At 42.0% G+C, this 20,723-nt stretch overlaps 1 protein-coding gene across 6 annotated transcripts in view; it reads right to left on the bottom strand.

Moving 5' to 3' along the window:
* tcf12 (transcription factor 12) overlaps nt 1–20,723 on the bottom strand; it is a 180,471-nt gene that overhangs the window by 116,019 nt on the left and 43,729 nt on the right. For all 6 annotated transcript variants that reach the window (XM_073835961.1, XM_073835962.1, XM_073835964.1 and 3 more), the window contains exons 4-5: nt 16,711–16,784; nt 196–298 (exon numbers count right to left, since the gene is read on the bottom strand). In XM_073835961.1, coding sequence (XP_073692062.1) covers nt 196–298; nt 16,711–16,784 — 177 coding nt within the window. The remainder of the gene's footprint in view (nt 1–195; nt 299–16,710; nt 16,785–20,723) is intronic.

Raw genomic sequence — 20,723 nt, 5'->3', positions numbered from 1 at the left:
AAAGTTACTTTTTATTTATAATCTTTCACAATAACATTAATTTTACTAAATAACATCCTCACCCATCTCTGGCACTTCCTGTGGTGACTGCCTTCAGAAAGAGATGCCTGATCGGTCCACAAACTGCTAAATGGATTGATGACAGAAAGACGGGTGTGAAAGAGAGGCAGGGTCAGAATCACCTTGGATACTCACCCATTATGCTGGAGCTCATGAAAGGTGTTGGGGACAATCCTTCATGGGACACTAATCGACTGTCACTCAAGTGATCAGGATAATGAGGGCTGTCTCCAAACCCCTGGGGGAAAGAGATCACAGCATTAAACACATTATTAGCTGGACCTGCTAATTGAGTGCTATGACACTCTTCTAATTACTGGGGGAAAAGAGGGGAGCGCGACTGGTCAACTGTCCCCCGAAACGATCAATATTTCTCCACTCTCCTCATTAAAAAACACTTTCTTCAAAGTCTTTGATGAATTTCATTAAAAGGGCAAACAAAGCCCTGAAGAGAAGATAGCGCTTGCGCTGCGATTGTGTAATTGTAATAAAGTTAATGGGGCACAAACAACAACAAAAGAAGCGATTTGCATTCATCAACAAAATTCATGTCACATTAAAAGCGTTTGTTTAATTCCATGCTCTCCATATAGTGATATAACAATAATTCAGAGATTACTTTTTTGTTTTCTAAGCAAAGAGTGAAGTTTTTGTGCTTTGCTTATTGTTTAAATCAGTGTTACATCTAGCACACATCTTCTAGAACGTTCTAGCTTGGTTGTAAATGCCATTACTAGACAACCTTTTGGCTTTTGTGTGGCAATCCTTCTTTTAGTCACCCTTTATTCATGATAACATTTCTATGTGGTGCATTGTTAAAAAAGTGCTAGACTCTTGGATTTGTGTGCGACAAATCTCGGTGGTGCGACACATCAGAAATGACATAAAACTGATGAAGTGACGTGTTTACTAGAGCTCGACACAGATCACGTCTTTATGCCGAAAGCCTCCTCGTACTTAAAAAGTAGAATAAATAAGTCAGGTTCTCTCCTCGGCAGCTGAGGTCTGCCCTTTCATGACCGTTATCAGCTTTGGGGGGCTTAGGTCTAAATATCGGTCACAGTATGGGCCTTTAAAACTCAGAGTCCCCCCCAATAAAAGATACTCTGTGGCTGCGTTAATCCTGGAGCCGGTGAAAATCCGCCTGGCGCTACAGTCAAATGTGTCCCCCAAACCATATTAACTCTCTCCTGAGGGGCCTTCAGCTGCCGGCTGTCCATTACTGTGGGCTTTTTCTTCTCCGCTTCCTTCAACAAAAAATATATCACGGACTATTACTATCAGTGATTATTTTTTGTGTCTGTTTTCCAAACGGATGGCAAATGAGTAATTTCAAAGGCAATGGAGTGTTGTGCGGGGCAGAATCGATGCAGAGAGGTTCCCTATCGTGTTCCTGCCGTTTGTGTTAATAACGCTATGAACTGCCTGACTAATAGCTTCTCCCCTGAAGAGACACAGTGGGAGGGGGTGGCAGGCGAAAAACAAGCCCCCAAACTGCACTGTCCTCCCTAGCAATTTGGTAAGCATGATTTAGTAAGCTCTCCGACAGAGGGTAGCGCACAGATGAAAGCAAATGTATGCACAAATACAATTATAGGCATAGGTCACCCAAAAAACTAAAATGCTGTTATCAATTGGACAAATTTGTGTCATCCTAAACCCATAAGACTTGTGTTAATGCTTGGAAAAAAGTTTGATCATCTTAATGAAACCGGCGAAATTTCTGTATATCCACTTAAAGTCTGTTCACCCAAAATGTTCAACCTTCAAAAAGTTAAAAAAAAGACATCATTAAAAAAAATCTACATAAATGGAACGGTTTAATTCATGTCTTCTTCATACGGAAGCCTGTACAGAATTTACAGAATTGTGATATAAACTCACAAGTAAACAACTGTGAGTTGTTTCTCACAATTCTGACTTTATTTTTTACAATTGCGACTTTATATCTCACAATTCTGACCTCAAAACTCGCAATTGTGAGTTTATATCATAATTCTGAAAAAAAAGTCAGAATTTCAAGATTTTAATTTGCAATTGTGAGAAAAAAAAAAGAAATTCCGAGATGAATTGCGAGATGTAAATTAGCAATTGCGAGAAATATTCTGGATTGTGGGATAAAACTCGCAATTCTGACTTTTTTCCTTACAATTGCAGGTTTATATCGCACAATTCTGACTTTGACTTGCAATTGCAACTTTATATCTCGCAATTCTGACTTTTTACGCAATTGTAAGTTGTATATCACAATTCTGAAATTAACTCTCGCAATTGTGACTATAGATCTCACAATTTTGATTACGTAACTCGCAATTGTGAATTTTTAAATCACAATTGCGAATGTGAGGAAAAAAGTCTCAATTGCGAGAAACAGTCAGAATAGTTAGATAAAACTTGCAATTCCGACTTTTTCTAACAATTGCAAGTTTATATTTCACAATTCTGACTTGCAACTGCGACTTTCTCTCTCGCAATTTTTTCAGAGACTTCCGAGAAGTTTAATTGTGAGACTTTATATCTTACAATCCTGACCTCAAAACTCGCAATTGTGAGTTTATATCACAATTCTAAAAAAACAAGTGAGAATTGCGAGATGTGAGGAAAAAAAAGTAAATTCTGAGATGATTTGTTAGATGTAAATTCGCAATTGCAAAAAAATCAGAATTGTGAGAAATTAGGTCGGAATTGCGAGAAATTGTGCACAATTGTGAGATAAAACTGGCAATTCTGACCTATATTTCACAATCTTGACTTCAAATCTCACAATTGTGAATTTATATCACAATTCAGAATTGCGATATGTAAATTTAGTAAAAAGTCAGAATTGCGAGATAAAGTCTTAATTACGAGAAATAGTCAAAATTGTGAGGAAAAACTCAAAATTCTGACTTTTTTCCTCACAATTTCAAGTTTATATCTCATAATTCTGATTTTATGACTCTTTCTGAGAAAAAAAAAATCTGAATTACGAGATGTAAACTTGCAACTTTAAGGGAAAAAAATTGTATGATTAAAGTTTTTATTTTTTATTCAGTGGCAGAAACAGACTTCCATATCTTCATCTTATGTTATATACAGTTGTAATTCAGACTTTTATGTTTGCTTGGCATTTCAAAACAATCCTTACTGGTTTTTGTGGAAGTTCAAAGATGCTTTAGGGTTTGAAATGACACAAGGGTGAGTAAATGAACAGAATTTTCATTTTTGAAGAAACCATCCTTTAACCTCTTTATCATCTACATTTTTCTTCCTGGCCTTTTGAGTCTGCCCAACAGCAGCTGCCTGAATGTCAGAAAAGTACAGTGGATGGGAAGCTGAGATGATGAGGAGATCGGTGAGACCATTAGATCATCAATCATGCTGCCTCGCAATCTCAAAACGCGCTGCTTGTTGCTCACGCTCTCGCTGTCAGCGGCGAATGGTTAGTCTGGTCTAAATAACTGCCATGTTGCTGCTTAAGCATGCAAACCAGCGCTCCGTTGAAGAAAACATCTCTCAGATGCTCCTTCGCATCCCAGGTGAGTGCCCTGGTCCCATTTTAAGGCATTGGGGATGGGTGATAGTGGCGTGATGGACGGGAGCAAGGCACTGTGGGACAGCAGGGTGCGCAGCAGAGGTGGTGCATGCGGGTTGGGCTGTCAGATGGGAGGCCTGAAGCCACGGCTGCCCAGGATGTGATGCCTGGCTGTGGGCCAAGGTCAGCTAGCTGGGGCTCCAGTCTGTTCACAGTCCACTAATCACACGCGTGCAGAGAGGGAGAAGGAGAGAGAGAGACTCGCTCTTGTGAAAAAGAGCCTGCTTAAAATGGTTCACAGTTTCCGTGTGAGAGAACAAGGGAAACGTTAGTCGATAGGATCCCGTGCTCTTTGCAGGTAACACAAAAATACAGAAAAGCCGTAGCCCCTATTTAGTTATCTGATAGCAGATCTAAGTGTAGCAAGACTGTGAAAAAGTAATGTGACGGATGAAGACGCTGATTAAATCTAGCAGGTACTTCACAGCAACCGGCCGCAGCTCTGCTAAAGCTCTTGTGGCTTTTTAAGGGTAAACCACAAAAGACTGAGCTAGATTCTCACGATAAGATCAAACCTCAGACAATGGCTTCCAAACTTTGTTGTCGGCCATGAGCAATGGACACTGCTGCGATCCAATTAATATCAAGTAGTAAGTTTGAATAGTAACTTGTACATGCAAGGGCTGGAATACACTACACAACTTTTAAAATCTGTTTAGAGTTTCAAACAATACTCGTCGTACATTTGCCAAATTTTTAAATTGTTAAAGAACAAAAACTGGGCATTGACTTAATGCACTTAATGAGGGTCGCAAACTACTAGACTTTGAAGTCAATCTGTACAAAACAAACTCATGCAGAAATGTGTTTCTTGTTTCTAGGAGACACATGACAACTTGTTCTAAAATAGCCTTAAAATATCAAACATGTTTGAAATCATCCAACTGGATGGAATAATAGTCTGAAGCTAAAAAAAAGAGAGCCCATCATACACTACACAATTTTTCTGGCTCGTTTTTGAAAACTAGCACACGTCCAGACTTAAAACCAGGGGGAAAATCAGAGCAAAGTCGTATAGTGTAATCCAGCCTTAAAACGGTTTCAAACAAACACTGATGGAGCAAGTTACCTGCTGGTTTTCTTCTAACTCTGGGTTCCTCTGAGAAATGTAATTCTGTCCGCATATGAACGCCTGTGATTATGGTATAACATTTTTTCACAACGCTTTTCCTCATTTAATTTGACCTTCGCTGAAACCTTAACTAAACATAAATTTCCTGTTGGACTGCCTGGTACACACGCTCATTATGCATTCAGACCTTTTACAAATTTCTGAGCATAACAATAGTTGGTGGTCTGAGTACTGCTGACATCTAATCTTTTGTAAAAATAAAATTAAATCAACCTGGGGAGTGTCAGTTCATGAACAGTTTAGAATGGCCTCTACATACAAAAATTATCATCATTTTAAAACATTACATTACACTACCCGTCAAAAGTTTTTGACCAGTAAGATTTTTAATGTTTTTTAAAAAAGTCTCTTCTGCTCACCAAGTCTGCATGAATGAAGAAGAATAAATCCAAAGTACAGCAAAAACAGTAGATTTTTAAAATATTTTTACAATTTAAAATAACTGTTTTCTATTTGAATATACTATAAAATGTAATTTATTCCTATTATCAAATCTACACGTCACATGATCCTTCAGAAATCATTCTAATATGCTGATTTGCTGTTCAACAAACATTTTTTATTATTATCAATATTTAAAACAGCTGGGTGGGGAAGAAATTATGGATAATTAATACTTTTATTTAGCAAGGATGCATTAAATTGATCAAAAGTGATGATAAAGATATTTATAATGTTACAAAAGATTTCTATTACAGATAAATGCTGTTCTTCTGAACTAAAAATTAATCAAAGAAAACATCAGCTGTTTTTTAATATATTATTAATAATAATAAATGTTTTGTTAAGCAGCAAACCAGAATATTAGAATTATTTCTGAAAGATCCTGTGATTGGAGTAATGATTCTAAAAATTCAGCTTTGAAATCACAGGAATAAATTACATTTTAAAATATATTCAAATAGAAAGCAATTATTTTAAATAGTAAAAATATTTCAAAATGTTACAGTTTTTGCTGTACTTTGAATCAAATAAATGCAGGCATGGTGAGCAGAAGAGACCTCTTTAAAAAAAAACATTAAAAATCTTACTGTTCAAAAACTTTTGACTGGTAGTGTATGCTATTATTTAAAGGCATAAAGATTTTTTGAAACATTTTTGAAAGAATTCTTTTATGCTAACTAGTTCAGCATTTTATTAAAAACATTAATACTGTGAAATAATGCCATTAAAAATAACTGTTTTATATTTTCACATATTTCAAAATGTAATTTATTCCTGTGACGGTGCAGCTGAATTTTCAGCAGCCATTACTCCAGTCTTCAGTGTCACATGATCCTTCAGAAATCATTCTAATATGCTGATTTGCTGCTCAAGCAACATTTATTTTTATCAAACATATACTGTATACAATCTTACTGACTCCTAATGTTTGAACAGTGGTGTATGTAATGAACATCACACGTGTTGTTTTTTTTCCAGCAGGTTCTGTGATAAATGTACAAGTTGAAATAACAGATACACTTTGTTAATAATAAAAAAGTTAAACTAATCCTAAAATTGATCGGAAATATCAGCTTTTTCTGGCCTAAAACGTGCCATGCAGCAGTTAACATTGATTCATCACTCTGTACACGTTGTAAAGTTATGGGCATTTGCGCAAATAAGTGCTGCATTTCTTTTTGGCTGAAGGCATTGGCTGGGAAATTCTGATGATTATTTTGCAGGTCGAATGTTTGGGAAAAGACAAACACTTATGTTAATATCTCTTTGGAAACGCAAGTACTCAAACACACACATACACACACAAACACAGTATTTCAGTACAGTTAAACAACTTGATTGTGTTTATGTGATGCATGTGTGTGTGTGTGCGTGTGTACACACTGTATTGGGGTGCAAACAGCTGTCTGCTGATCCCATCCCCAGCAATGTCACAACCACTAATTTCCATGCACCTAGAGCAAAGATATCTCATGCGTCTCCGTCTTATAATCCAAATCAAGCCGCCGGCAAAGCCATCGCCTGTAGAAGTGCGGAGAGGAAGGGCATCGGAAATAAACAAGACAATGTGGTGTGAGAGCCTCCGACATTTGACTGATTTCTGATAGGAAGTGACAGGAGATTGACATGAAATGAAATTCATACAGGGCACCCTGAACACAGCACCATGGAAAAGACAAACAAACAAATAGGAAGTGAGAGATCCTCACAATCTCCAATAGGGTCTGAAAAACAAAATAAAAAAAATTCACAACCATGGATAATTTTTTTCTTCTTATTTTGATGAGGTGGATATGATTTGCATGCATGAAAATCAATCTGAGCTTATGGTATGTCTGAAATGCATCAATGCTTCCTGCACCAACTGTGTTCAGTCACACACACAGAGCTTGGAAAAACTTCAACCATTTGTTATTTGTCATGAATACTGCTAATATAATCATAACGTCAAGTAGGCTGTATGTGCACTTTCATCTGTCTCTTCTAACAAACTGAATAAACAAAAACACTTCCTTTTTTGTTGTGCAGGAAAAAACAGAGATATTTTCTTTGCTGTGTTCTTTGAGTGGAACATCTGCTCGTAATGTTTCTCAATAGTCAAAAAGAAAAATTGGAGAAAGGAAATCGGTGAAAAAGAAAAACAAGAAGAGGATTCCTTTTAATATGGGCACTCCTCAACTAACTTTCAGATGTAAAAACTGCTGTTTACTAAATAAGTCATCACTGTGAAATGTTTTAGTATTACTATAAAAAGAATGTAAAAATTCCACTGTGAAATTATGCAAATCAGTCAACATACAATATATGGCAAAATACATTACATTTAATATGACAATAGATGTAATTTTGTTTAAATCTATTTATTTAAATGTAAATTTATTTAAAGGTGGCATAGAATGCATTGAAACAATATTTTAAATTGTTCTCTGATGTCTACATAGAAGGTATATGGCATAGGAAAGGGCAAAAAATCTCCAGAAACGGTTTTAAAAATTCAATTTACAACCCTAGGATTTGTCCCTAGAATGAAATGCTCTGTTATTGCCTTATTTGGAAGGCTTGTGAATATTAATGAGCTCTGCTCTGATTGGCTGTTTCACAGAGCTGCTCATCTCAATAGCTGCACACGGAGGAAATATGTGACCCTGGACCACAAAACCAGTCTTAAGTCGCTGGGGTATATTTGTAGCAATAGCCAAAAATACATTGTATGGGTCAAAATTATTGATTTTTCTTTTACGCCAAAAATCATTAGGAAATTCAGTAAAGATCATGTTCCATGAAGATTTTTTGTAAAATTCCTACTGTAAATATATCAAAATGTAATTTTTGATTAGTAATATGCATTGTTAAGAACTTAATTTGGACAACTTTAAAGGTGATTTTCTCAGTATTTTGATTTTTTGCACCCTCAGATTTCAGATTTTCAAATAGTTGTATCTCGGCCAAATATTGTCCTATCCTAACAAACCATATATCAATAGAAAGCTTATTTATTGAGCTTTCATATGATGTATACATCTCAGTTTTGTAAAATTTAACCTTATGACTGGTTTTGTGGTCCAGGGTCACATATATATTTAACTGCGGAGCTCGCCGCTTTTAATATGCGGTTTGTTGAATCTGCCGTTTTGAATCTGCGACATTTTACTCTGTGTAACGTTATACTGCAGCGACACAAGGACTTACCGCACAAGTTTTGATGCTTTAGTGACACTCAGAATCTGTAAATCATTCGCCATCATCAGTGCAGTCATCTCTCAGTTTATGTGGTAAGTGAAATCTTATGTACAGGCTACCGCTAGCATTAAGCCAACCATGTCCCTTCAGTAGCTCCCTTATTTTACTGATGTACTGACGTTACTGATGTTGGAGGCGTAACTATTAACGATCCCAGGGCTATTGCGTAATAGTCTGTGTTATGTTAGAATTGACCTATTTTTTAGTGGTCTTTTGCAAACACCAGAATTATATAAGAAGGAGGAAATGGTGGTGTTTGAGACTCACGGTATGTCATGTCCATGTACTGAACTGTTATTATTCAACTATGCCAAGGTAAATACAGTTTTCCATTCTATGACACCTTTAAAACTATGGTAATATCTTATAAGTATAAATGGCCTTATAATTTACAGTGAAAATACAACAGTATACCTCAGTTAGATTTCTTTTTAAAGGAGAAGTTCACTCCCAGAACAAAAATTTACAGTTTACAATGTACTCACCAATTGTCATCCAAGATGTCCATGTCTTTCTTTCTTTAGTCGTTTTGAGGAAAACATTTCAGGACTTTTTTCCATATAGTGGAATTTTATGGTGCCCCAAGTTTGAACTTCCAAAATGCAGTTTAAGTGCGGCTTCAAACGATCCCAAATGCGGTTGTAAACAATCCCAGCCGAGGAAGAAAGGTCCTTATCTTAATTTTTTAAATTACAATTTATATACTTTTTAACCTTGAACGCTTGTCTTGTCTTGCTCTGTCTGAACTCCGACAGTTAGGGTATTCCGAAAAATACTGGGTTGGTACTTCTGCAGCAAAGTAGGATTATTTTCAAATTATTTTTGAAGTTGAGGGAGAAAATAAGATGGGAGTTCCCTTCCGGGAACTCTACACTGCGTCCTGAAACGCTATGGGGAACGCCATTGGCGGGCCGCACTCTGAGTCATAGTCCAACGTCCAATGAGAAACGGGAGTGACGTCACAGGCGCGGTGACGTCATCGACCAGGAAGTATAAAAGCACGTGCGTTTGAAGCCGGCGTCAGCTTTTGTCATTCAGCGAGAGCGCTCTATGTCTATTTTGAGCAGTATGCCTGGGGGAAAACGTTCTTTTAAGAACGAAAGAAGAAAGGCGGTTCAGCAGCCACATAGAAAGTGTGTCCCTCCCTGCCAACGTTCCATTGTTGGTGGGGATACACACGATCTATGTGTGGTCTGCTGGGAGCGGAGCACGCTAGGTCAGCCCTTGAGGGGGCTGGCTGCCCGCAGTGCGAGCGAATGCCGCTGCGGTTGCTCCGTTCCCGGAAAGCCCTCTTTGAGGAGGGGGCTTTCGTTAGCGTTCCCTGCGGGTCTGGCCCCGCTTCCGTCGAGGCGGAGCGGCAGCTGCACTCGTGGGGATCGCAGCTAGATCTACTAGAGGTAGTGAGACGGGTGATCCCCTATCTCCTTCCCTATCTGGTGGATCGGTAAATCTCCTACTGGATAAGGAAGCCCGCATGCGGTTACTTCCATCCAGAAAGAGTTTTCAACACTTCCCCTATCTTCCTCCGAGGAGGTTGATGTGGAGAACGTTGTCAAAAGTATTCAACCGCCCCCCCCCCTGATCGCCTCGGTATGAGGAGCTGTTGGACGTGCTGACTAATGCAGTAGCTAAGTTAGCACTTCCAAAGCGGAACTTTCTGTTCTTCCCCGATCTGCACACTGAGCTGTCTAGATCAGGGGAAAAACTAGAAAGAAAAGATGATGCCGCGGGTTGAACAGACGCTAGTCAGCTATCTGTCACCCAGCCTGGCATCATCCTTAAAAGTTCCGTCTTTGCTTTCCAGGCCGCCTAAAATAACTTCAGGCTTGATGGGCAAATTGCACACGTGTCGGGGTTGCTGGACGGGAGCATAAAAACCCCAGCCGTGTACCAGCTCCTCACATAAGAGGCTCATATTAGGAGCATTGCAGCCCGTTTCCCTCCGGTGAGACCTAGAGGGCGGGATTGGCAACACTCCTGACTGGGGGCTTCAAAGACTAAGCCCGATCTAAGGGTCGTGCTTTAGTCTAAGAGGTCCTCGGCTAAATGGCCCTGATGGCGGTACCACAGGGCCAATGAGGGCAGCCCCTCTCGAAGACTTAGGTGCTTCACCGCCTCTGAGGAGTACGGTGACCACCTCTCTTCGGGGCCCTCAGGAGATTCGTCAGCTAACCCTGCCGGTGTTACAGGGCGCGGCAGTCTCCCGCGAACATTTTTCTCCGGTCTTTCCGCCCGGAAACGTAGCGGAACCAGAGAGTTCGCCACCCCCACGGGGGTTTCCAGAGCGCTTACTTCAGGTGCATCCTGCCAGTTCGCTGTTACAGGCCACCGAGGTAGCTCTCCAAATAAATCCAGAAACCAGCCTCAAGAGGTTGGTTCCCTTAGTAGAATTTCTGGCAGCGTGGAAACTACTGCCAAATATTTCTATGTGGGTCCTGCGTACTGTAGAGCAGGCTCTGGTATTGGAACAGGAAGTGAATACTCTCCTGAGGAAGGAGGCCATCGAGGTGGTCCCTCCTCAACACAGAGAATCCGGGTTCTACAGCCGGTACTTCATTGTTCCCAAGAAGGATGGAGGCCTGCGGCCCATTTTAGATCTCAGACAGCTAAACCTCTCAGTAAGAAAACTGAAGTTCAAAATGTTGACTGTCAGACAGGTCGTGTCTCAAATCAGGTCCGAGGACTGGTTTGTCACGATAGATCTGAAAGACGCATACTTTCACGTCTCCATCCTTCCTCAACACCGGAAGTTTCTCAGGTTCGCTTTCAGGGGCAAAGCTTACCAATACAGAGTTCTTCCGTTCGGCCTAGCGCTCTCTCCCCGAACTTTCACGAAGTGTGTGGATGCTGCTCTGGCTCCTTTGCGACTCCAGGGCATCCGCATACTCAACTACATAGACGACTGGCTCATCCTAGCCAGTTCGGAACAGTTAGCAGCTCAACATCGAGATGTTGTTCTTGCTCACATGAAAGAGCTGGGGTTGAGACTCAATGCCAAGAAAAGTGTGCTGTCTCCATTACAGAGAACCACTTATCTAGGTATAATCTGGGATTCGACCGCCATGCAGGCACGTTTGTCACCTGCTCGGATCGAGTCGATCCTTACTGCAGCAAATGCGGTCAAGCTAGGCCTGCTACTCACTGTCAAACAGTTCCAAGTACTGTTAGGTCTTATGGCAGCTGCATCCAACGTGATACCTCTTGGATTGCTGCACATGAGACCACTGCAGTGGTGGCTCAAAACCAAAGGGTTTTCCCCGAGGGGGAACCCATTCCGCAAGATCAAGGTCACGCGGCGCTGCCTACGTGCCTTAGTCATGTGGAAAAAGCCCTGGTTCCTATTACTAGGTCCAGCGCTGGGAGCTCCTTGCCGCCGCGTCACGCTAGCGACAGATGCATCCCTCACCGGGTGGGGAGCGGTCATGAGTGGCCGCTCCGCCCAAGGCCTATGGAACGACCAGCATCACTCCTGGCACATAAATTGCCTAGAAATGTTGGCAGTGTTCCTGGCTCTGAAGCATTTCCTTCCAGACCTGAGAAACCGTCACGTGCTGGTCCACACGGACAACACGGCGGTGGTCTACTATATAAACCACCAGGGAGGTCTGCGTTCACGCCCCTTATACAAGCTGGCGTACCAGATCATCCTGTGGTCACAAGGGAAGCTTCTCTCATTGAGAGCAGTTCACATTCCTGGACGTCTCAATGTGGGAGCAGACGTCCTGTCGAGGCAGGGGCTGAGGCCCGGGGAATGGATGCTTCACCCTCAGGTGGTGAAGCAGATATGGAGAGTCTTTGGTCAAGCCCAGGTGGACCTCTTTGCGACTCAGGAGACATCGCAATGTCCCCTTTGGTACTCTCTAGTTCCTCCAGCTCCTCTCGGACTGGATGCCATGGTACAGACGTGGCCGAGGCTTCGTCTGTACGCTTTTCCCCCGATCGCTCTGCTCCCGGGAGTTCTGGAAAGAGTGCGCCGGTACGGAGTACGGCTGCTGCTAGTAGCCCCGTACTGGCCGGCCCGAGTATGGTTCTCGGATATAATCGCCCTCCTCGACGGCTCTCCATGGGAGATTCCTGTCAGGAGCGACCTTCTTTCTCAGGCTGGGGGCGCAATACGCCACCCCCACCCAGAGAAATGGAAGTTATGGGTGTGGCCCCTGAGGGGGCACAACTCATAGAAGCTGGTCTCTCAACCGAGGTTGCTGAGACCATCCTTCAATCCAGAGCTCCCTCTACGAGGAAACTTTATGGCCTAAAGTGGAACCTGTTTGCGTCATGGTGTCACGAACGCCACTCAAACCCAGTCCACTGCCCAATCGGTACAGTGCTGGAGTTCCTGCAAACTCGTTTGTCCGCTGGGTTAGCTCACTCCACCCTGAAGGTGTACGTGGCGGCTATATCGGCTTACCACGCCCCTCAGGGCGGCCTTTCAGTGGGCAGAAACCCCCTGGTCTCACGTTTCCTCCGCGGTGCACTCAGGCTGAGGCCTCGTGCAAGACCGAGAGTCCCTACATGGGACCTGGCTGTGGTATTAGAAGCGCTGTGTAAGCCTCCCTTCGAGCCTCTGGAGGAGGCCTCCGATCGGATGCTTACCCTAAAAACAGCACTGCTGTTGGCGCTAACATCTCTTAAGAGAGTCGGTGACCTGCAGGCCCTTTCAGTGGCCCCTTCCCATATTGACTTTGCCCCAGGGTTGGCCAAAGCATTCCTCTACCCAAGAGCTGGGTACACACCCAAGGTCCCCTCAGTAACACCACAGCCAATAACGCTGCTAGCGTTTTATCCTCCTCCATTCGTGGAGCACGACCAGAGGAAGTATAACTTAATGTGTCCAGTAAGAGCACTAGACACTTATGTCCACAGAGCTGCCCTGTGGCGTAAATCAGAGCAATTGCTTGTCTGTTACGGCCCCCCTAAGAGGGGGTGCCCAGCTTCCAAGCCTACTATCAGTAAATGGATCGTTGATGCCATCTCTACTGCATACGAGTCCTCTGGTCTCCCATCCCCGATGGGAGTCAAGGCTCACTCAACTCGAGGCGTCGCAGCCTCCAAAGCTCTGATGGCAGGTGTCCCAATCAAGGACATCTGCAGTGCGGCGGGTTGGTCCTCACCTCTTACGTTCGTCAGATTCTACGAACTAGACCTCAGAGCCACTCCGGGCTCAGTCATCTTTCAGCCCTAGCACCAAGGCTAGGCTCAAGAGGTCAAAAAGGCGCTTTCCTTCGAGTAAGGAAAAGAGTTTTTACCCCTTTTTGTTCTGGCAAATTTCCCCAGACAAAGGCGTATGACTCTCCTCTACATTCCTTCCAGCCTCGTGTGCCCGAGGGCCGAGGCCTATATTCCTCGTGTCTGGTGGTTGATCACAGACAGAGATGAGTTCCAGTGTCCTGGCAGGATCACCAGGCACTTCCTATGTCCCTCTTGTACTGGCTGTACGCAGACAATGGACTACCATTTCTCCTCGTGTGCCTGAGGGCCGAGGAGCTTTTTCTCCCTCTGCACTGGTCGTGTGACAGGCAGCGGTTGAGAACCCTAGCCTCGTGTGCCTGAAGGCCGAGGTCTCTTATCCCTCTTGTCTGGTGGTGGATCACAGACAGAGATGAGTTCCAGTGCCCTGGCAAGGTCACCAGGCACTTCTTGCGTCCCTCTTGTACTGGCTGTAATGCAGACAAAGGACCACTATCTTTCCTCGCGTGCCCAAGGGCCGAGGAACCCTTTTTTCTCCCCCTGCGCTGGTCTGTTGACAGGCAGCGGTTGAGAACCCTAGCCTCGTGTGCTTGAGGGCCGAGGCCTATTCTATCCCTCTTGTCTGGTGGCTGATCACAGACAGAGATGAATTCCAGTGCCCTGGCAAGGTCACCAGGCACTTCTTGCGTCCCTCTTGTACTGGCTATAACGCAGACAATGGATCGCCACTTCTCCTCGAGTGCCCGAGGGCCGAGGAGCATTTCTCCCCCTGCACTGGTCGTGTGACAGGCAGCGGTCGAGAACCCTATCCACGTGTGCCTGAAGGCCGAGGTCTCTTATCCCTCTTGTCTGGTGGTGGATCACAGACAGAGATGAATTCCAGTGCCCTGGCAAAGTCACCAGGCACTTCTCGTGTCCCTCTTGTACTGGCTGTAATGCAGACAAAGGACCACCATCTCTCCTCGTACGCCCGAGGGCCGAGGAGCTTTTTCTCCCCCTGCACTGGTCTAATGACAGGCAGCGGTTGAGAACCCTAGCCTCGCGTGCCTAAGGCCGAGGCCTACTCTATCCCTCTTGTCTGGTGGCTGATCACAGACAGAGATGAATTCCAGTGCCCTGGCAAGATCACCAGGCACTTCTCGTGTCCCTCTTGTACTGGCTGTAATGCAGACAAAGGACCACTATCTCTCCTCGCGTGCCTGAGGGCCGAGGAGCATTTCTCCCCCTGCGCTGGTCTCATGACAGGCAGCGGTTGAGAACACTAGCCTCGTGTGCCTGAAGGCCGAGGCCTATTCTATCCCTCTTGTCTGGTGGTTGATCACAGACAGAGATGAATTCCAGTGCCCTGGCAAGATCACCAGGTACTTCTTGCGTCCCTCTTGTACTGGCTGTAACGCAGACAAAGGACCGTCATTTCTCCTCGAGTGCCTGAGGGTCGAGGAGCATTTCTCCCCCTGCGCTGGTCTCAGGACAGGCAGCGGTCGAGAACACTATCCTCGTGTGCCCAAGGGCCGAGGTCTATTTATCCCTCTTGTCTGGTGGTGGATCACAGACAGAGATGAATTCCAGTGCCCTGGCAAGATCACCAGGCACTTCTCGTGTCCCTCTTGTACTGGCTGTAACGCAGACAAAGGACCACCATCTCTCCTCGAGTGCCTGAGGGCCGAGGCTCATTATCCCTCTTGTCTGGTGATGGATCACAGACAGAGGTGGATTACCACTCGCGTCCTGGCAAGATCACCAGGCGGAGTTACCACAGTGTCTCATCAGGTAAGTATTTCTAGACACTGTCCCTTCTCGGTCTTGCGAGACCAGACGAAGGATGACATGACCTCGTGGGCTCGAGGGCCGAGGTCTCTTTTCCCTCTGATCTGGTGGGCTCCACAGTCAGAGATGTATTACCACCCATGTCCTGGCAGGTTCCCCAGGCTGAGGTTTGTATTGTATTGTAACGCTGTTTTTCCCCCCTTGTTCTAGCAGACACTAGGCAGGGTGCGGAAATTATGGGGGCGTTGATACCTCGTTCCCCATAGCGTTTCAGGACGCAGTGTAGAGTTCCCGGAAGGGAACGTCTCAGGTTACGTATGTAACCCTGGTTCCCTGAGGGAACGAGACACTGCGTCTCGGACCATAATTCCCGCATCCCTGCTGCGCTCGCTTCATTCCTTTGAAGCTGACGCCGGCTTCAAACGCACGTGCTTTTATACTTCCTGGTCGATGACGTCACCGCGCCTGTGACGTCACTCCCGTTTCTCATTGGACGTTGGACTATGACTCAGAGTGCGGCCCGCCAATGGCGTTCCCCATAGCGTTTCAGGACGCAGTGTCTCGTTCCCTCAGGGAACCAGGGTTACATACGTAACCTGAGACGTTTTTCGACATACCCTAACTGTCTTGAACCGGAAACAACAGAGTTCAGGCAGGGCAAGACAAGACGAGCATTTGAGGTTAAAAAGGTATATAAATTGTAATAAAAATAAATAAATAAATAACCAATCGTTTTGCTAGATAAGACCCTTCTTCCTCAGCTGTTTACAACCACATTTGGGATCGCTTGAAGCCACATTTAAACTACATTTTGGAAGTTTAAAATTTGGGGCACCATAGAAGTCCACTTTATGGAGAAAAATCCTGAAACGTTTTCCTCAAAAAACACAATTTCTTTACGACTGAAGAAAAAAAAAGAACATCTTGGATGACAAGGGGGTGAGTACATTATCTGTACATTTTTGTTCTGGAAGTGAACTTCTCCTTTAAAAAAGAAATTAATACTTACGTTTGCACAAAAATATTAAACAGCTCAACTGTTTTAAACATTAATAATAATGTTTCTTGAGCACCAAATATTACAGCATATTACAAAAATTTCTGATCAATTTCTGATTCTGAACAGTTTTTTCTTCTTATCAGTTATTAGTTGCATATTTTGAGCAAGCACATTACCAAGGACGGATAACTCTGAACTGGACTTATGGAAATGCACCGTGCTGGTGTGTGTGTGTGTGTGTGTGTGTGTGTGTGTGTGTGTGTGTGGCACGTGAGGTGAGGCAAGGCAAGGCAAGACTGGTCTTACCCTGGAGGACTCATAGGATGGGCTGGACTGGCCACCTGGGGCCCATGATGCTTGGCTTGTCCTCTCATCCATACCTGTCCAAAACACAGATTCACAACTCCATCAAAAACATGCCCACCCAATACAACACAAAACCGAGAGAAAAAAATTGTTTTTTCTTTTTCTGGCTGTTTATTAATTATTTTATAACTAAAATAAAAGGAATTAACCACATCCACATGTCTGTGAGCAGAATTACATATAGTTGGAGATGCAAATACTGAAAAAGGTGGAGGAGGGTCTTCTTTAACACTACAGTTAAAGGTATAGTTCACCCAAAACTCAAAATTCTGTCATTAATTACTCACTCTCATGTCGTTCCAAACCCATAAGAAAATTAAGATATTTTTGTTAGCTTTCTGACCCTGCATAGACAGGACCCCAACGTTCATAACCCAGATAGGTAGTAAGGACATTGTTAAAATAGTCCATGAGACATCAGTAATTCAACCTTTATTTTATGAAGGTACAAGAATACTTTTTGTGTGCAAAGAAAACAACATCACAACTTTATACAACAATTTCTTCTGTTTAGTGTCAGCCTTCGACACACGTTCATGAGAGTGTCTTTACTATTTTTCTAGTTCTTGAACATGGTAGTTGCGTTGCTATCTATGCAGGGTCAGAAAGCTCTCGGATTTCATAAAAACATATTAATTTGTGTTCCGAAGATGACGAAGGTCTAATGTGTTTGGAACGACATGAGTGTGAGTTTAATAAAGAAGCAACGAAAAATGGAATAGATTAGGGTACTTTTAGAAAAAGAAAAGTTTTATTTGCACTCCAAATAAATAAATGCTAACTATTTAATAATGCAACTATTTAATAAAAGAGGCTAAAAGAACCGTAGAGCAAATTAATCAACAATATAAGAAATTCAAACAAAATCACTCACTACACATCTATTGCAGCATTATACTGTTCATTAAAACATAAAAAATAATTTAAATATCCATTTTAGAAAAAAAATGAAAATGTGAAATTTTGCCTTGGCAACAAACTGAAATAAATAGGCCAAGCTGAAGTACTGCAATTACTAAAAATAAAACTGAAATAAAAACAAATAGAAAGCTAAATAGAACTATAAAAAATGTCAAAAGCACATCACAAAACAATTAAAACTAAAAGCTAATACAAAATATAATTAAAAACCATAATAGTATATAGATCAGGCATATTCAAATGGCAACCGGACATAATGTCAATGGCAGCATCATTTTACATTTGATCTGTTTCAACAATCATCCATTGTTTTCTTTTTCCTACCCTTTATTATCTATCTTAATCTCTTTTTTCCATCCATCCATCCATTTATCCATCTATCCTTTCATTCCACCAATAATAATAGCAAGCAAGCAAATAAATAAATAAATAAATAAATATATAAATATATAAATATATAAATATATATATATATATATATATATATATATATACCTTCCTGCACTGTGAAGGAAACATAGCGAGCGGACTTCTTGGAATTTTAATTCAATACCTCTGATATAGATAATGCCAAAAGTTTTTTTTAGCTAATTTAATTACCGTTAAAATCTATAAATAATTCAGTTTGATGGGATTGTGTTCCCTCACAGTAAACTGAGACTACAGTATATCTGACACAGATGACTGTATTCATGATACAGTCTGCAACAGTTTAAATCTAATGAATCATGCTGATCACAAAATACTAGAGAGCAGTACACCTGGTGAAACTTAAAATGGTCCCAGTGCAGCGTTCTCCTGAATTCTTCTGTGTTTCAGTGGAACAAAATGATCTCATATATTATTTACTTACATATTCACTGACTGACAATTCAAATGAATGTATTTTCTAAAGCCGTGTTTCCCGTCGTCATTCTCAGCCTGACTTATGAAAACGCTTCCAGGGCCGATGGCCGCCACTCCAGGACACGTGAGGAGTGGAAATGTTGAGCTCATGGCGAGTGGTCATGTCCAGCACGGCTCTCTTGGCAGGAGTAAAGAAAGAGTGCAGCAGAGCTGTTAATCTGCTACACTTTCATTCAAAGACTGCACTTTACAAGCGGGCCACGGCGCGTCATTTATTTTGCTTCGCATAAATCACTTTCAAAAAAGCATCGCTCCCTTTCCCGCGCTGACGTGCTCGTGCCGGTGCAGCCGGGCCGCTCGGTGTTGTCAGTGATGTATGGCCGAAGCTCGTCAAAATAGCTGAGCGCTGAAAGTTTGATAAACCTCATATTTTACAATGCCTCTCGGTTCCAAAAGACAGCCACAGAAAACACAGAAACGAATAAATAAATAAAAACGTAAAGTTGACACAATTGACTTGATTCAACATCTGGTACGTGATGAACAAAAACAATATCTGGCTTTGAAAATTACATTTCGCCAGGGCTGTTGGGTAAAGATATATGATTGCTGGCTTCTTCAGGCTGTTTGAGCCAATATTGTTGTGCAGGTAACAACATTCCGTTCTTCAGTCTCATGTATGAGCCGCAAAATTGCAGAGGAAGAAAACATCAATATCTCTCCACGCTATTGATAATCCATGTTTGTCATTTCAACAATTCTTTCTTATCTGATTCCAGCCCATTATAACATGCAACATGGATCAAATGGGAGTAAACAATCAGGGAAAAATTATGGTGGTCTATACACACACACACACACACACACACACACACACACACACACACACACACACACAAAACATCAAATAAATGTAGTGTTATTTTCATAATAATGTTGACAGTATGCAAAACTGTAAGTGATGCTTGTACTGCACGGGTGAGCGTGATATAAACTCAAATCAAATTTGCATACAGAGAACAAACTATTTAGTTTAGACAGAAAGACAAGTTTGATTGCTGTTTACTGATCTATCAATCTATTTATACATCCATCCATCCCTTTTTAACCCATTTATTTCCATCCATCCATTTTTTTTCATTCCTTTCTTTTCATCTATTTACCTTTATTCCATTTCATTTTTTTCCATTGCATCTATCTTTTTTTTCTTTCTCTTTATCAATCCATCCATCCATCCATCCCTTTTTAACCCATGCATTTAGCTTTTGTTCCATGCCGTTTTCACATTTTTCCATCTATCATCTCTTTCTTTACATATATCTATAATTTTTTCTGTCTTCATCCTATTCTTTTATTCCATCCATCATTTATGTTTGCCATTACCCCTTGTTTTTGTTCTTATAATATCCACCATTTTCCATTCATCTATCAATCCTTTCTTTCTCTTATCAATTCGCCCATCATTGCAACCTCTTTTCCTCTTAAATTCATCCATCCATCCATCCATCTTAACCTCTTTTTCCATCCATCCATCCTTTCTTTTTATCAGTCCACACATCATTCCAACCTTTTTTCTTATTTATCCATACATCCAACTCATTCACCCTTTCTTTTCACTCATCCGTCCTTCTCTCTTTCCCTTTCTTCCAATCATCTTTCTTATTTCCTATTTATCATCCATAAATCCTCTTTTCAATCAATCTATCCTTCCTTCTTTCTTTGTATTCAATCTTTTTTTATAATAATTTTTCTTTCAATCCTTTCTTTCATCCTTCCTTTTTTATATCCATTCTTCCTTACATCTATCATTCATCCTCTTTTCATTCTTACACCCATCTTTTTCTTTCTTTCTATATACAGTGGAATGCAAACGTTTGGGAACCCCTTGCAGAATCTGTGAAAATGTGAATAATTTTAACAAAATAAGAGAGATCATACACAATTCATATTATTTTGTATTTAGTACTGTCCTGGGTAAGATATTTTACACAAAAGACGTTTACATACAGTCCACAAGACAAAAAAAATATTTTCACAGATTCTGCAAGGGGTTCCCAAACTTCCGCATGCCACTGTATGTGTGTGTGACCCTGGACCACAAAACCAGTCATAAGGGTCTTTTTTTTTTAAATATAATTTTTATACAAGCTGAATATATAAGCTTTCCATTGAAGTATGGTTTGTTA

Source organism: Garra rufa, chromosome 3 (genome assembly GCF_049309525.1).
Source record: "Garra rufa chromosome 3, GarRuf1.0, whole genome shotgun sequence".
NCBI lineage: Eukaryota > Metazoa > Chordata > Actinopteri > Cypriniformes > Cyprinidae > Garra > Garra rufa.
Note: the sequence above shows the minus strand (reverse complement) of the source record. Positions and strands in the feature narration are given on the sequence as shown.